The following is a 15,224-nucleotide window of genomic DNA, read 5'->3' on the forward strand; positions in this document are numbered from 1 at the left end:
GCCCCAATCTTTTCTTCTCAAATGAATTTCTAAGATTCTTAATATTTCAAAATATACTTTTCTTTACTTTAAATAATTAACATACTCTTATTCTTTTATACTAAATATCTTAATCTACAAAATCAATTTTCCTTACAAAAATTTTCCTTTAAATCGACCATAATATTTAAATATTTACAAAATATAGTTATCTGAATTAAATTCACTACAAAAAAATCATATTAATATTTTTTGAAAATATTTAAATTGAGAACATCTAACAGTTAATCTTTTTCTTCTCTCCCCCAAACTTAAATTCTTCAATATGGAATGATACAGGTGGAAAGAAAGATTCTAAATATAAATCATACCTTAGTATTTTAGGCATTTTCATCATTCTGAAATTTTTGCAGTTCCTTCTCAAAATTTTACTTCAACTGGTCTGTAATATTAAGAGCTTCCTATACATATAAATCATTAGAGAATTTGCTGGGTAATGAAATTTGGAAATAAGTACAAAACTAAATATTATACAAACACAATATTTCACTAACACATCACAATATTAAATAAAAACAACTACAAATACACCACAATGCAAAAAAAAAAATCACATCACATTACAATTTTACAAAGTACTAATTAAAGTCTATTACAACTACAAATGCAATTTTTAAACTACAACACTAAACACTTATGCAAACATAAAATAAAATAGACAATAAAATGAAAGTACAAACAACAAACATCTATCTCTATCACAAAATCACAAAATAAAAGTACATCAATCACTATAATATATCAAAATCCCATACTATATCCTTGTCTCCCTGGTCAGCAGGTGGATTGGGCTGATACTTAGTATAACCGGGGCATTCAGGAAAAGTAACATCAGGCTCACCTCTGTAGTGTCGGGCCTGAGCTTCATAGTAATCTATCTCAAAGTCAGAATGCTTCTGTAGGTACTCACTATCATAATCATTTCTACATTCTAATCCCCCAATTCTTTCATTTAATTGCTCTATACTCTTCCGCTGTAAGGTTAACTCAGGACATTTCTTTCATTTAATTTCCTCTGTAGGTACTCACTATCATACGGTCTTCAGGACTATTCAAACTTTAAATTAGTCATTGTTCTTTATAGCATCTCTAGTAAGGGTAAGGAATATTATTATTCTTATTTGACGCAACACAATTTGCATACTTCCACAACAGAATTCCTATTACTTATTACTGATTTATGATAAGAAGAATGATATTTTTTATCTTTAGTGTTCTTCTTCTGCAAATACTCTAGTTATCTTTTTAAATTGTTATTGTTCTATCAAAATATTGAAAATATAAAAAATATTCAAATTTTCATTACTGCAAGAATCACCTTTAGTTTAATAAATTGTCTTTTTAAAAATAAAAAGTTTCTAAAATTGCATATTGCATAATCTCCCTGTAGGTTCAATATTCAGGTTTTAATCAAAAAGTCGTATATTACTTGATAACGATACGCATACTTGCGTAGTATCCCAATATATATAAATTGAAAGTTAAATTCTTATTTTTCTTCAGGATCAAGTTTTTAGTTTTGTTTCAAAATAAGGAAATATAAGTGAAAAATATAATCAAAATTATTATTATACTGTTGCATATAAGCAGTAATTCAGGATCAGTAACTTCTTAAAAGTGAAGTCTGCCAGTCCACCTTTTCTATGTATAGTTTCGTGACACCAAAGACAATAGTCATTAGGAATTCAAGCAAGGTATTTTTCTATTAAATGTTTTAAAGGACCGCTCTCTTTCTTGCATTCAAAAAAATGCAAACTATTCTTCCACAAGGAGCCACATGTGCCACTATCAACAAAAAAAGTAAACTTTAAGTGCATCCTTGGAAAATAACCCCTAATTATATGGAATTAACTCTGCTTTGAGCCACAATCACAAACAAAGGTGCTCATCATAATTTCTATTTTCTTTTAGTAGGTAGTGGTCATCGATTCAACCACAATTTCTCTAAAAGGCTAGTGATCCCATGAACACAATTTGTGCAAGTTTAGTGTGTAATTATTTCAATTTTAATTAAATAATTCTTATTTTTCTCCACAATTCAATTTTAAATACTAAGGATACTACGCAAGTGCACGTATCGTTTCAAGTAATATAGGAGTATCTCTTATTCTCCAAGTGTTGATCCCTCGAGGAAGAAAAAACTCTTTTTATTGACTTAGTAAAACTCTACTTAAACAGTAGGTAAATTATCTAGAAGCCTTTTTCTTTATATATATATATATATTAAATCTTCATATTTATATATATATATATATATATATATATATATATATATAAAAAGAAAAAGGCTTCTAGACAATTTATATATATATAGACACACACACACATACACATACATAGATATATATTCTCCGCCAAACTGCAGAACATAGCTGTGTACTACAAACAATTAGAGGAACAGCAATACATTGATGCGAACACTTTATCTTCTATATGTAATCTGCACTTAATAATTTCACCTACTAATATTATAAACCGGAGGACGAAGCCGCACGCTATAAAAATCCAAGTTCAATCAAGCTGAAAAGGCGCACAAGAAATTCACATTACCGAGGAAACATGTTCACATCTATCATTTTCGTCCTCCTGTTTACAGAATACGAATATTACATCAAATTTACAGCAGCTAGATCCTCCTAATTCCAGAATACCTTAAGAACCGAATTAAAACGCCGTACCTTCTTTCATATCGCATGTGGACCAAAACAAGCGATAGAAGAGGAGTATCATCTAAAGTTCATCATGAGAAGAACTGTGGGCATGTGATGGAGATTGCAGGGCAAGGTCAGCCTCAAGTAAGAATTGCTGAGCCAAGGAAGCATGCAGAGCCGCACCATATGGCAATACATCCTCATTAACAGTGAAATATGGGGAGTGGCCGGGCCTCAGGAGCTCCCCCGACTCACTTTGCATTCCCAAAAAGTAGTAATATGTTCTCGGCACAATCTCGGTGAAAAAGGCAAAGTCCTCTGCGCCCATAACTGGATGCCTATCGCGAACATTACCAGGCCCTACTATTTCACCTGCAACTTTTAGGAAGTGAGCATGGAGGGTCTCATTGTTAATTGTTACAGGAAAGAATGGCCGTTCTTTCTCGAGGAAGTTCACCGTCGCGCTGCATCTTTGCACTGAGGCTTGCGCCACTATCACCTGGTGTGTTGTCATGATAAGTGAATCAGTAGTATCAGTAGGTGTTTCAAAAATTAAAACCATGCCAATTCTATCCGAACCCATTTTGAAAAATCTGGGTCCCATCTGAATAATTTTTGGGTTGGGTTTGGGTCAAGAATTCTAACCCATTTAATTCTTTAGGTAGGATTCAAATTGACGTGCCAACCGAATTGACCGTAATTGGCCCATTAACCAGAAATTGACTTGAAATTAACCTCTCAACCTTGAAATGGACTCAAAATCGATGTTGGTTTGCCACGAATAATTGTTATATCTTTTGTTAAATGGTTTATACGAGTCGAGTTCGAGTCAACAAATTGAAGATGGGTCAAGTTTGGGTTCGATTTTCTGACGTGTTTAATATTTGAGTCAAGCGGTTTCTAGTCGGGTCAATTTCAGGTCTGCATCAAACCCAGATAAATTTGATGAAGGAGATGCTATGAGGGTCACAAAGATGGAGTTGAAAATATACATACTTCTTCAATTCGTTGCTTGAGCTGGTAAAAGCTTTCTTTGGAAAAGGCCCTGAAAGTGCCGCCAATGGTGACAGAATCGGGGATGACATTGAAAGCACCTCCTCCCTGGAATTTTGCAACAGTCACCACCTGCAATTGAAGATTTACAGAAGGGTCAAACTTATAGAAGAAAATAATATTTTGAAGTTTCAAAAAAGGTGCAAAGTGAAAGATGAATACCTGAGAATCCAAAGGATCAGCTTCACGAGAAACAAGATGCTGCAAGCTAACAATAACATTAGATGCAGCTACTATTGGATCTATTGTGTGTTGTGGAATGGCGGCATGGCCTCCTTTTCCACTTATTACGGCCTCAAAGAACCCACTCCCTGCCATAATTGGCCCAGGACGGGATGCCACTACTCCAATTGGAGTATCAGTAGTAACATGGAAACCAAAGATAGCATCAACATTATCCACAGCCCCTGCTTCAATCATTTTCTTTGCTCCTCCGCCTCCTTCCTCGGCTGGCTGGAAAAGAAGCACAACTGTTCCCTGTGGCAAGAAGCACATGAAAATTCCATTTTATAAAGGTAACCGTAGAGCGTATAAATATAAATTTAATTTGAATATGTGAATTGCAGAAACATATTCATGTGATTCAAAGCAAAACTTCGTACAAAACACTCAAAACAAGAAAATCATAGAAAACACAATATTTAACGTGACGAAACCTAAGAACCAAAAAAAAACTATGGAGATACACCTCATCAAGAAATCCCTTATGAAGAAAACAATGAGAATCATACAAATAACACCACCTAAAGCCTCTCTACACTTTGAAAACTCAAAGATACTTATTTCTTCTCCTCTGCACAAGGAAAAATCGCCATCAACCACTACCAACTTGCAAAACCAAAATTTTATGTGAAAAATTGTCCAGAGTCGGTTAGTGGCGTCGGGAAGCTGTGATGGCAGCACTGCAACGCTCTAATGAGCACTAGGACACTGACTTCCGGGCACTGCAATGCCGTACTCTCGGGTTTTAAGACTTGACTGGGCATGGCGGGAAAGTCTTCTAGGCGTTGGACGCTACTAGATCGATGCTTGGGCGCTGCTGGTATAGCGCTGAGGCACTAGTTATAGAAAAAAAAATTTGGTGGCAAAGCACTCCTCCCCCACCCCCGGCAAACTCATTGGCGAGTTTGATCAGTGAAAATTGAGAGCTTTGAAATGAAAATTGATCAACACAATAGGCACAACATAATAACAAAAACAAGTCAAAAACAGTTTAGATTTAATGTGAGAGTTTCCAAGACACGTTGCTGTTTGCCAACAATGCCTTAACAAAAAGAAAAAAAAAACGAATGAACAACTTTCAAAGCAGATCAAAGAGAATATTAAAAAGGTTGACAGGGAGAAAACACTTATGGCGATCAGATGCATGAAATCAACAAGGAATATGGAATGGACTGAATAGTGAGAGGTTTTGCAGAAGTTTTGGTTGGACAACTAGACAGAAGTTAAAAGTTCTAATCGGACACACTATAATATAAAATTAACTGAAATGAATAAATATAGGTAAATACAAGAATGATATTAATTTAAAAGTACAACTTGAAAGAAAAAAAAAAATCATAAGAAATAATGTACAATAATTGAAAATTTCTAGGGAAAAGTAACATTATGAAGATTCACATTAAATATATTAAAGAGCAGAAAGTCCCAAAATCACTTTACAGGTTTTGTTCACTTTCTAAGTAAATGAAATGTTTCAACTTGGACAAGCAAATATTATTTTTAAATTAAAAAAAATAGCATATAGAAAACAAAATCATCATTGCAAAATAGCCGAGCTTCTAAACCAAAACATGATTTGTCAACTAAGAATTCTTAGTCGTTATGCGATTGTGGTAGAGCTTTACCTAGTAATGGAATATTAGGTTAAATGAATATTTTAATTTGTAAAATTTAAGCTATAATAACAGCATAATATCAAATTGTATTGTATATACTCCAAATACTGCTGATTAATGTAGCACACAAAATTGAAATTATTCAATAAATTTTATATATACCAGGATGCAAGAATCAAATTTTCGGAAGTACTTCAATAATTTTATATATACCAGGATGCAATAGTCTCTAGCTTTTCCTTCAAAGGATTTGTGCGCCAAGGGCAGATAATTTAAGTACTTCAATAAAAAAACCACTAATGATGTAAATTAAATGATAAATTTAAGACATAGTAATGAACTAGTAAAGAACTTCTTCTGATGGGGGCAGAGTTAGTCAAGATTTCTTCTTCCTCTTCTTCTTCTCCTCTTGTAAGATAAAGATGTGTGTTTGCCCTTGTGGCTAATTATCTTCTTCCTGCTCGATGCCTGTAAGTTTGTCTTTTAAGTATTAATGAATATTATACTCTGCTTGTTTGTTTGAGAACATGTTTTGTTTTATCATGATTTTTATCTATTCTAGCTACGCATAGGGTATGAAAGAAACTAATGTTGTGCTTTAAATCTCCGAAGTACTTGCATAAGGTTGTCGTCTGTATGGACCTGCATGGTCTTGTAGTCTTTACTTTCTCTAGAAAACCATAGAGAAAGGTGCAAGATGAACCGGAGATTCTAAGGTCAAACCCTAGAATATGTAGATATCATAATAAGATTACATGATTTTAAAGTTTCATGCAGAAGCATAATGGACCCTAATACTTTATGATAATCTTTCAGACAGAAGAGTAGGAAGAAATTCTTAAATATGAAAAAAAGAATTTGAAGAATTCGATATAAGATTACGACAATTAAAGAAAATCATATTAGAAAAATATAAGAGATACTGTACAAATTAAAAAAAAAAATAATTAATTTAAAAAATACTCCTGAACGAAATTCAATAAAAGTAGGTGAAAATTCAACTCCTTCAAGAGCTTACAAAATGGTATGAGAGCCAAATAATATGCAAGATGAAAAAGTTAATAAATTACATTTTGATACTTGAATTTATGAATTCTTACGAACATTAAATGAAAAATGAGAAAGAATTAAAAAAATGTTTACTAATAGAAAAACTTAAAGCAATGATTGAAGATCTTGATGTTGAATAAAAATTACCTCAAACAAGAATTCAATAGAATTTGTGAACTACTCTAAATTGATATAAAAAATAGTAGAAGTATTTACAAAAGAACAAATTTTTCATATAAGATCTCTCTTGAAAAACTTAAAGCAATGATTGAAGATCTTGACGTTGAATAAAAATTACCTCAAACAAGAATTCAATAGAATTTGTGAACTACTCTAAATTGATATAAAAAATAGAAGAAGTATTTACAAAAGAACAAATTTTTCATATAAGATCTCTCTTATGAAACACAAATGAATGGATTATAATAAGTAATATGATTTTAAAACAAGTTGATCTAGGACTCTATTCTGAAAGCATATCTAATGAATTGGTTAATCTATGGAATTAAACCTAAACCAATTATAAAAAATAAAACTAATTAAAAATATAATCCAATCTAGAAATAAAAAATTGCCAAATACAGAAAGTACTTCTAATGTATACGAATTAGGACAAAACCAAAAAATATTGAACAGCAATATAGCCACACCTGTAATTTTAGCTGAATGTTGTAATTTAGAAAAATTTACTACTAATCCAGAAATTCTAGAATGGACAAACACAAATAAATATAACTCTTCAGGAAATATATAAGGAGTTATACTTAATGAACATTCTCCTTCAGAAAATGAGATAAAAAATTTAATTAATGTCTTAACTGAACATTAACTTATTACTACACCTACACCTACTTGTTACTCATCTGCTGACACTCCATTTAACCAACCTATGGGATTACCCTCTTTATCAAATACTAACGAAGCCAGTACAAGCAAAAATACAAGTTCTTATCTCTGTTATTTACCTCCTAGCGTTAGACGAAATCCTACATTCAGAAATAGAATAAAATCTAGAAATGAAGACAACATATCTGAACCCATAAGCGGACATGATATTTATTTAAATATAGACTGTTGTAAAAATATTAACGAAAAAAACGATAAGTGGGTAATAGAAAACAACTTAGTCATATATAATTATAATTTAAAAGAAGAAGACGTCTTTGGATTTTTAGAAAATGCACTACTGGAATTGCAAAAAAGTGATTTATAGGATTAAATAATAATAAAAAAAAAATCAGAAATACTTGTATATCAGAAAGAACTATAGGAACACCTGTAAAATGACCAATTATATATGAAGATTTTATAAAAAGTGAATTTTTAAGATACAGAATTAGATAACACACTGAAATAAAAAAACAAAAGCATCAGTCAGATATAGCAAAATAGAAGATAAGAACATTAAATATCTGTTATTTAAATGAGTATAGTTGTGAGCATCAAAAATATTTTTATGATATTCTAGCTAATGACCGCTCATTATATTTAGACATATATTTTTACAAATTACTTGAACCATATAATATCATATAGAACCAAGAATTTACAAAAGTACATCAGAATGATATCACTTAAGGAAGCTGAATATATTATGCTTTAGAAAAAATAGCTGAAGCATGTCAGTATTTAGAGTTAAATAAAATAAATAATATAAAAAATCAATATGTTGTGAAAAATCTGATCTTCCTCAACAATGGGTTGTACCTTTTTCCCATAGCATGCAATTGTTCTGCAAAAAATAAAAAGAAAAAATTCTTTAAGAAGACACAAAAAAGACATTTTAATCCGAATAAAAGAACTTTTAGAAAAAAAATATATAAATAATAAAAAATAAGATGTTGGATTTGCAAATAAGAACTTACGCTAATAAATGTCCCCAAAGAAGTAAAATAAGCCACGTAAAATCAATAGTCATCATTGAAGAAAATAATTTAGAACCCATTTTCAATTTTTCCGACATTGAAAGTGAAGTAGAGATTTATCAATTATCTAAAACCGAAGACATTTAATAAATATAAGTTATTCTGATAATAAAATAGAATAATACTTATATTTTGATTAAAGGAAGAAAGCTCTGAAACAGATATAATTAATGACAATTCAATCGAATATGAAAGACATATACCCTATTCGAAGAAGCCTACAACAAAATAAGAAAAAGAAAATTATCTTTAGGAACAAAAAATTGTTTTAACATGCCCATATTTTGTGTAAAAGATCTATACAATATAGTATTAAACAAGGAGAATATCAAATAGATATAATAAACACACAGGAAAAAACCAAGATACCTCTATACAATCAACAAATAAAAAGACAAGATTTAGAAACAATAAAAAAACCCAAATAAAATAAACATTGATTTTTTGGTGGAATTCAAATTCTAATCAAAGCATATTTTTGAAAGGGTATTGATCGCCCAATTATTATTTGGAAATAAGATGATATAATTATACACTCTAAAAAAGACGCTTTGTTAGGAGTTATACAAGAAAAATTATGTTATCAAACCTTAATATTTAATTTACACCCTGATTATGTTGTAAATATAAATGATAAACACCTTGATAAACCCCTAACATTAAAACACTAATTAGATAGAGTTAAATTGAGAGAAGGTAGTGTTGTCTATAACATTACATTTACAACTGCATATGCATATAGTAATCAACACAATATAGTAACATTTAAACCGCATACTGACCCAATTCATCTAGACCACTCTTCTCCCATGTAGGACAAACTATACAGTCGAAAGAAATTAATGAGTTAGAAATCACATAGCCCTCATCTAGTCTATCCTAGATTTTGAAGAAGATAAAAATATTGGCAATCAACATTATTCAAAACTAACATATCTAGAAAATAATAATTTACTTTCCATACAAACCAGAAAATTTTTAGATACTAATAAGTCTGTTCTCCTTAGACCACCCCTAACAATAAAAGAATACAATAACAATCAGTTATTAGTTACTCGTTTTTACACGGTTATTACATTTCGTCAGAACGAAAATGTAATATCCTACTAGACACATGATCACATAATTCACACATAGATCAAAACTTAATACAAAATTTACAGATATTAAAAGACGAACCATACATTTATCAGGATTATTTAGGTCAAAAGCATATTTGTACACAAAAAACAAATATACTTTCTAGATTTTGGGATATAAGCAACCATAGATTAGACTTTCAACACTTATTTCTAACAGAAGATAAAAATTCAAATCATATTTTAGTCGGAATGAATTTTCTCCAACAACATATAATTACACTTACAAAAGAAAATATTAATATAGATAATTATATAATACCACGTAATACGGTTTCATAGCTATATTTAAATAGAACTATATACTCTTACTTATGAACTTCCCCCTAAACACGCTTTATGTGACACTAGAAGTGATATAACAGTATGTAAAAAATGCATAATATCAGCACACATACCAATCTATTCTCAAGAATTAATAATATAAACATTTAATGACACCCGAACTATAAACCAGTATTAAACCAATCAATACTTTGTAATATAATCCATCCTATTAAAAAGGCAAAAATTATGGTGTCTATCCGACGATGGTCCCGATATAATTCTAGGTAATAATTTTTGTAAATCATTCTTATCATTTGCACAAACTGATAATAACATCATTTTTGTAAATTCTAACGGTTATTCATTAAACTGTCCAATTATATAAGCACTTCAATTTCACTCCATACCAATTTTCCGCAGCCAACGTGGTGATTATCCCCTTGATCAAAACTTGAAAAATTCATTCCCTCATTTATTCGATAACCATCTAAGTATGAAAACTATAACCACTTTTTCGGATAATTGATAAATCTCTTCTTCAATTTCATAATTTGGACTTTAATTTGAATTTGGAATTCTTTCTTATCTTCAGAGGTGTATTTCATGGGCCTAACTCTTATAACAAGCACAGGGTTAATTGGTTCTATTTTAGCTATAGGTTCGTCTTGCTTCCAAAATTGTAACCGAATTTCTTAAAATGATTGTTTAAATAACGGATTAGCAAAAGATCGTAACTCATTAAGTTTAGAATTTTCAGGAGTGGTTATAGTTTTCATACTTAGATGATTATTGAATAAATGAGGGAATGAATTTTTCAAGTTTTGATCAAAGGGATAATCACCACGTTGACTACGGAAAAATTGTATGGTAGTGTGAAATTGAGGTGCTTGTATAATTGGACAGTTTAATGAATAACTGTTAGGACTTACTAGAATGATGTCATTATCAATTTGTGTAAATGATGAGAATGATTTAAAGAAATTATTACTTATAATTATATCAAAACCATTGTCGGATAGACACCATAATTTTTGTGTATTAATAGGACGGATTGTATTACAAAGTATTGATTGATCCAATACCGATTTATAGTTCGGGTACCATTAAATGTTTCTAGTATTAATTCTTGTGAATAGATTGGTATGAATGACATAAATCGTGTATAAGAGTAAGTTCGTAAATAGGAATATATAGTTATACTTGAATATTATTATGAAACGTGGTATTATGTAATTATCTATATTAATATTTCCATGTGTAAATGTAATTGTATGTTGGAGAAAATCCATTCCGACTAAATATAATTTGAATTTTTATCGTCTGCTAGAAATAAGTGTTGAAAGTCTAATCTATGGTAACTTATATCCCAAAATCCAAAAATTATATTTGTTTCGTGTGTACAAAGATGTTTTTGACCTAAATAATCCTGATAAATGTAGGGTTTGTCTTTTAATATTTGTAAATCTTTTGGTATTAAGTCTTGATTAATGTGTGATTTATGTGATTCTGTGTCTAGTAGGATATTACATTTTTGTTATGGCGAAATGTAAAAACGAGTAACTAATAACTGATTGTTATTGTATTCTTTTATTGTTAGGGGTGGTCTAAGGAGAACAGACTTATTAGTATCTAAAAATTTTCTGGTTTGTATGGAAACTAAATTATTATTTTCTAGATATGTTAGTTTTGAATAACGCTGACTACCAATATTTTTATCTTCTTCAAAATCTAGGAGTGGACTAGATGAGAGTTGTGTGCTTTCTAACTCATTAATTTCTTCAAATTGTATAGTTTGTCCTATATGGGAGAAGAGTGGTCTAGATGGATTGGGTCAGTATCTTCTTCAAAATCTAGGAGTAGACTAGATGAGGGCAGTGTGATTTCTAACTCATTAATTTCTTCGGGCTGTATAGTTTGTCTTATATGAGAGAAGAGTAGTCTAGATGGATTGGGTCAGTATGCGGTTTAAATGCTACTATATTGTGTTGATTACTATACGCATATGAGTTTTATATGTAAAGTTATAGATAACACTACCTTCTCTCAATTTGACTCTATCTAATTTGTGTTTTAATGTTAGGGATCTATCAAGGTGTCTATCATTTATACTGACAACAAAATCAGGGTATAAATTAAACATTAAGATTTGATAACATAATTTTTTCTTGTATAACTCCTAACAAAGCGTCTTTTTTACAGTGTATAACTCTATCATCGTATATCCAGATAGTAATTGGGCTATCAATACCCTTTCGAAAATATGCTTTGATTAGAATTTAAATTCCACAAAAAAATAAATGTTTATATTTTTTGGGATTTTTATTGTTTTTAAATCTTGTCTTTTTATTTGTTGGTTGTATAAATATATTTTGGTTTTTCCCTTTGTGTTAATTATATCTATTTGATATTCTCTTTGTCTAATACTATAGTGAATAGATCTTTTTCACAAAAATATGGGCATGTCAAAACAATCTTTTGTTCCTAAAAATAATTTTCTTTTTCTTATTTTGTTGTAGGCGTCTTCAGATAGAATAATGTCTTTCATATTCGATTGAATTGTCATTAATTATATTTCAGAGCTTTCTTCCATTAATCAGAATATAAGCATTCTTCTATTTCAGTATCAGAATAACTTATATTTATTAAATTGTCTTCGATTTCAGATAATTGATAAATCTCTTCATCAATTTCAATGTCAGAAAATTTGAAGTTTCTAAATTATTTTCTTCAATGATGGCTACTGATTTTACGTGACTTATTTTACTTCTTTAGGGACATTTATTAGCGTAAGGTCCTTGTTTGCTAATCCAACATCTTATTTTCTTATTATTTATATTATTATTTTTTTTCTAAAAGTTCTTTTATTCGGATTAAAATGTCTTTTTTGTTTCTTCTTAAAGATTTTTTTTTTTTGTTTTTTGCAGGACAATTGCATTTGCTATGGGAAGAGGAACAATCCCATCTTTGAGGAAAATCAAAGTTTTCAGAACATAATGATTGTTTATTTTGTTTTTTTTTTGTTTATGTAACTCTATATGCTGACATGCTTCAGCTAATTTTTCTAAAACATAATATATTCGACTTCCTAAAGTAATGTCATTCTGAAGTACTTTTGTAAATTCTTGGCTCCAAATGATATTATATAGTTCATGTAATTTATAAAAATAGATATCTAAATATAATGAGCGGTCATCAACTAGAATATCATAAAAATATTTTTGATACTCACAACTATATTTTTTAAATAACAGATATTGTAGATATTTAGTGTTGTTATCTTCTGTTTTGCTATATTTGACTGATGCATTAGTTTTTCTATTTCGGTGTGGTATCTAATTTTGTATCCTAAAAATTTACTTTTTATAAAATCTCCAGATATAATTGATCATTTTTCAGGTGTTCCTATAGTTCTTTCTGATATATAAGTATTTTTGATTTCTTGTTTTTTTATTATTATTTAATCCTAGAAACCATTTTTTGCAATTCCAGTTAGTGTATTTTCTAAAATCCAAAGACTTCTTTTAAATTATAATTATATATGGCTAAGCTATTTTCTATTACCCACTTATCAATTTTTTCGTTAATATTTTTACAACAATCTATATTTAAATAAATACCATGTCTGCTTATGGGTTCATATATGTTGTCTTCATTTCAAGATTCTGTTTTATTTCTGAATGTAGAATTACGTCTAACACTAGGCGGTAGATAACGGAGATAAGAACTTGTGTTTTGGCTTGTACTAGCTTTGTTAGTATTTGATGAAGAGGGTAATCCCATAGGTTCGTTGGATGAGTAATGAGTCTAAACAGATGAGTAACTAGTATGTGTAGGTATATCCATACATTGATGTTCAGTTAAGGCATTAACTAAATCTTTTATCTCATTTTCCGAAAGTTCGTTTATTGAAATAACTTAATTGATACGTATAGCTCCTTGTATATTTTCTGAAAAATTATATTTATTTGTGTTTGTTCATCCTAAAATTTCTGGATTAGTAGTAAATTTTTCTAAATTACAACATTCAGCTAAAATGAATCCTCTTATCTCTCATTGGTAAATTAATAGAATTAGTTGATATTATGATTCATAGGAAAATTAATATCTTATGTATTCAAGAAACTAAGTGGGTGGGAGAAAAGGCTAAGGAGATTGATAATTTAGGTTTTAAACTTTGGTATTCTGATAAGAGTCGCACTAGAAATGATGTAGGTGTAATTATAGATAAGAGTTTGAAAGATAATGTTGTAAAAATTAATAGAGTTGGTGATAGAATTATAGCCCTTAAGATTATCATTGATACTAAGATTTTTAATATTATAAGTGTTTATGCTCCTCAAGTAGGTTTAGATACAGAGTCTAAAGATAAATTTTGGAATGACTTAGAAGACTTAATACAAATGATACCTCTTGAAGAAAGAATTTTTATTGGAGGAGATTTAAATGGACATGTCGGTAGAGTGGTAGAAGATTTCAGAAATATTCATGGTGGCTACGGTTTTGGAGTAACTAATGAAGAAGGTAAAGTTATTTTAGATTTTGCTTTAGCGTTTGATTTTGTTATTACTAATACTTTATTCAAGAAAAGGGATGAACATCTTATTACTTATAAGAGTGGATCTAATAAAACACAAATTGATTATTTTCTTATGAGAAGAAGAGATCGTCGTGATTGTAATGATTGTAAAGTCATTCCAAGTGAAAATTTAAATACCCAACATCGTTTATTAGTTTTAGATTTTAAGATTAAGAGTTGTAAAATAAAAAATACTAGGACTCATCATTGCAGAATTAGATGGAGAAACTTAAAAGATACAAATAAAATTAATTTTATGAGTAAAATTCAAGATTTCAAAATTTGGGATATTCATGAAGAAGCAAATGTGATGTGGGATAAAGTAACAAACGCTATTAAACATGTAGCAAAAGATGTTCTTGGAGAATCAAAGGGAAAAATATTTACAAATAAAAATAGTTGGTGGTGGAATAATAATGTGCAAGAAAAGATAAAATATAAGAAGTTATGTTATAAAAATTGGTTAAAATGTAAAAGCTTAGAGAGCGGGAGAAAATATCAAACGGCTCGCAGGGAGTCTAAAAGAACAATCTGTGATGCTAAAAATTCTGCTTTTAATGATCTTTATAATAGATTAGATACTAAGGAGGGTGAAAAATATATGTATAAACTAGCCAAACAAAGAGAAAAGAAAAGTAAAGATTTAACTCAAGTAAAATGTATTAAAGATGAAAATCAAAAAATAC

At 29.7% G+C, this 15,224-nt stretch overlaps 1 protein-coding gene across 2 annotated transcripts in view; it reads right to left on the minus strand.

Annotated features, from left to right (window-relative positions):
* Window positions 1-2,380: 2,380 nt before the first annotated feature.
* LOC110036457 (IAA-amino acid hydrolase ILR1-like 1) overlaps window positions 2,381-15,224 on the minus strand; it is a 22,947-nt gene continuing 10,103 nt past the window's right edge. Inside the window, exons 3-6 of one of the 2 annotated variants that reach the window (XR_002295230.1) lie at window positions 3,906-4,220; window positions 3,687-3,815; window positions 2,718-3,189; window positions 2,381-2,625 (exon numbers count right to left, since the gene is read on the minus strand). Coding sequence is in view for 1 of the 2 variants with exons in the window: in XM_020740906.1 (XP_020596565.1) it covers window positions 2,770-3,189; window positions 3,687-3,815; window positions 3,906-4,220 (864 nt within the window). In the remaining variant the exon portion in view is untranslated. Of the gene's footprint in view, window positions 3,190-3,686; window positions 3,816-3,905; window positions 4,221-15,224 lie in introns of both variants that reach the window. The other variant, XM_020740906.1, reaches the window with a different exon arrangement.

This window comes from Phalaenopsis equestris, unplaced genomic scaffold, assembly GCF_001263595.1.
Source record: "Phalaenopsis equestris unplaced genomic scaffold, ASM126359v1 Scaffold206884, whole genome shotgun sequence".
Classification (NCBI taxonomy): Eukaryota; Viridiplantae; Streptophyta; class Magnoliopsida; order Asparagales; family Orchidaceae; genus Phalaenopsis; species Phalaenopsis equestris.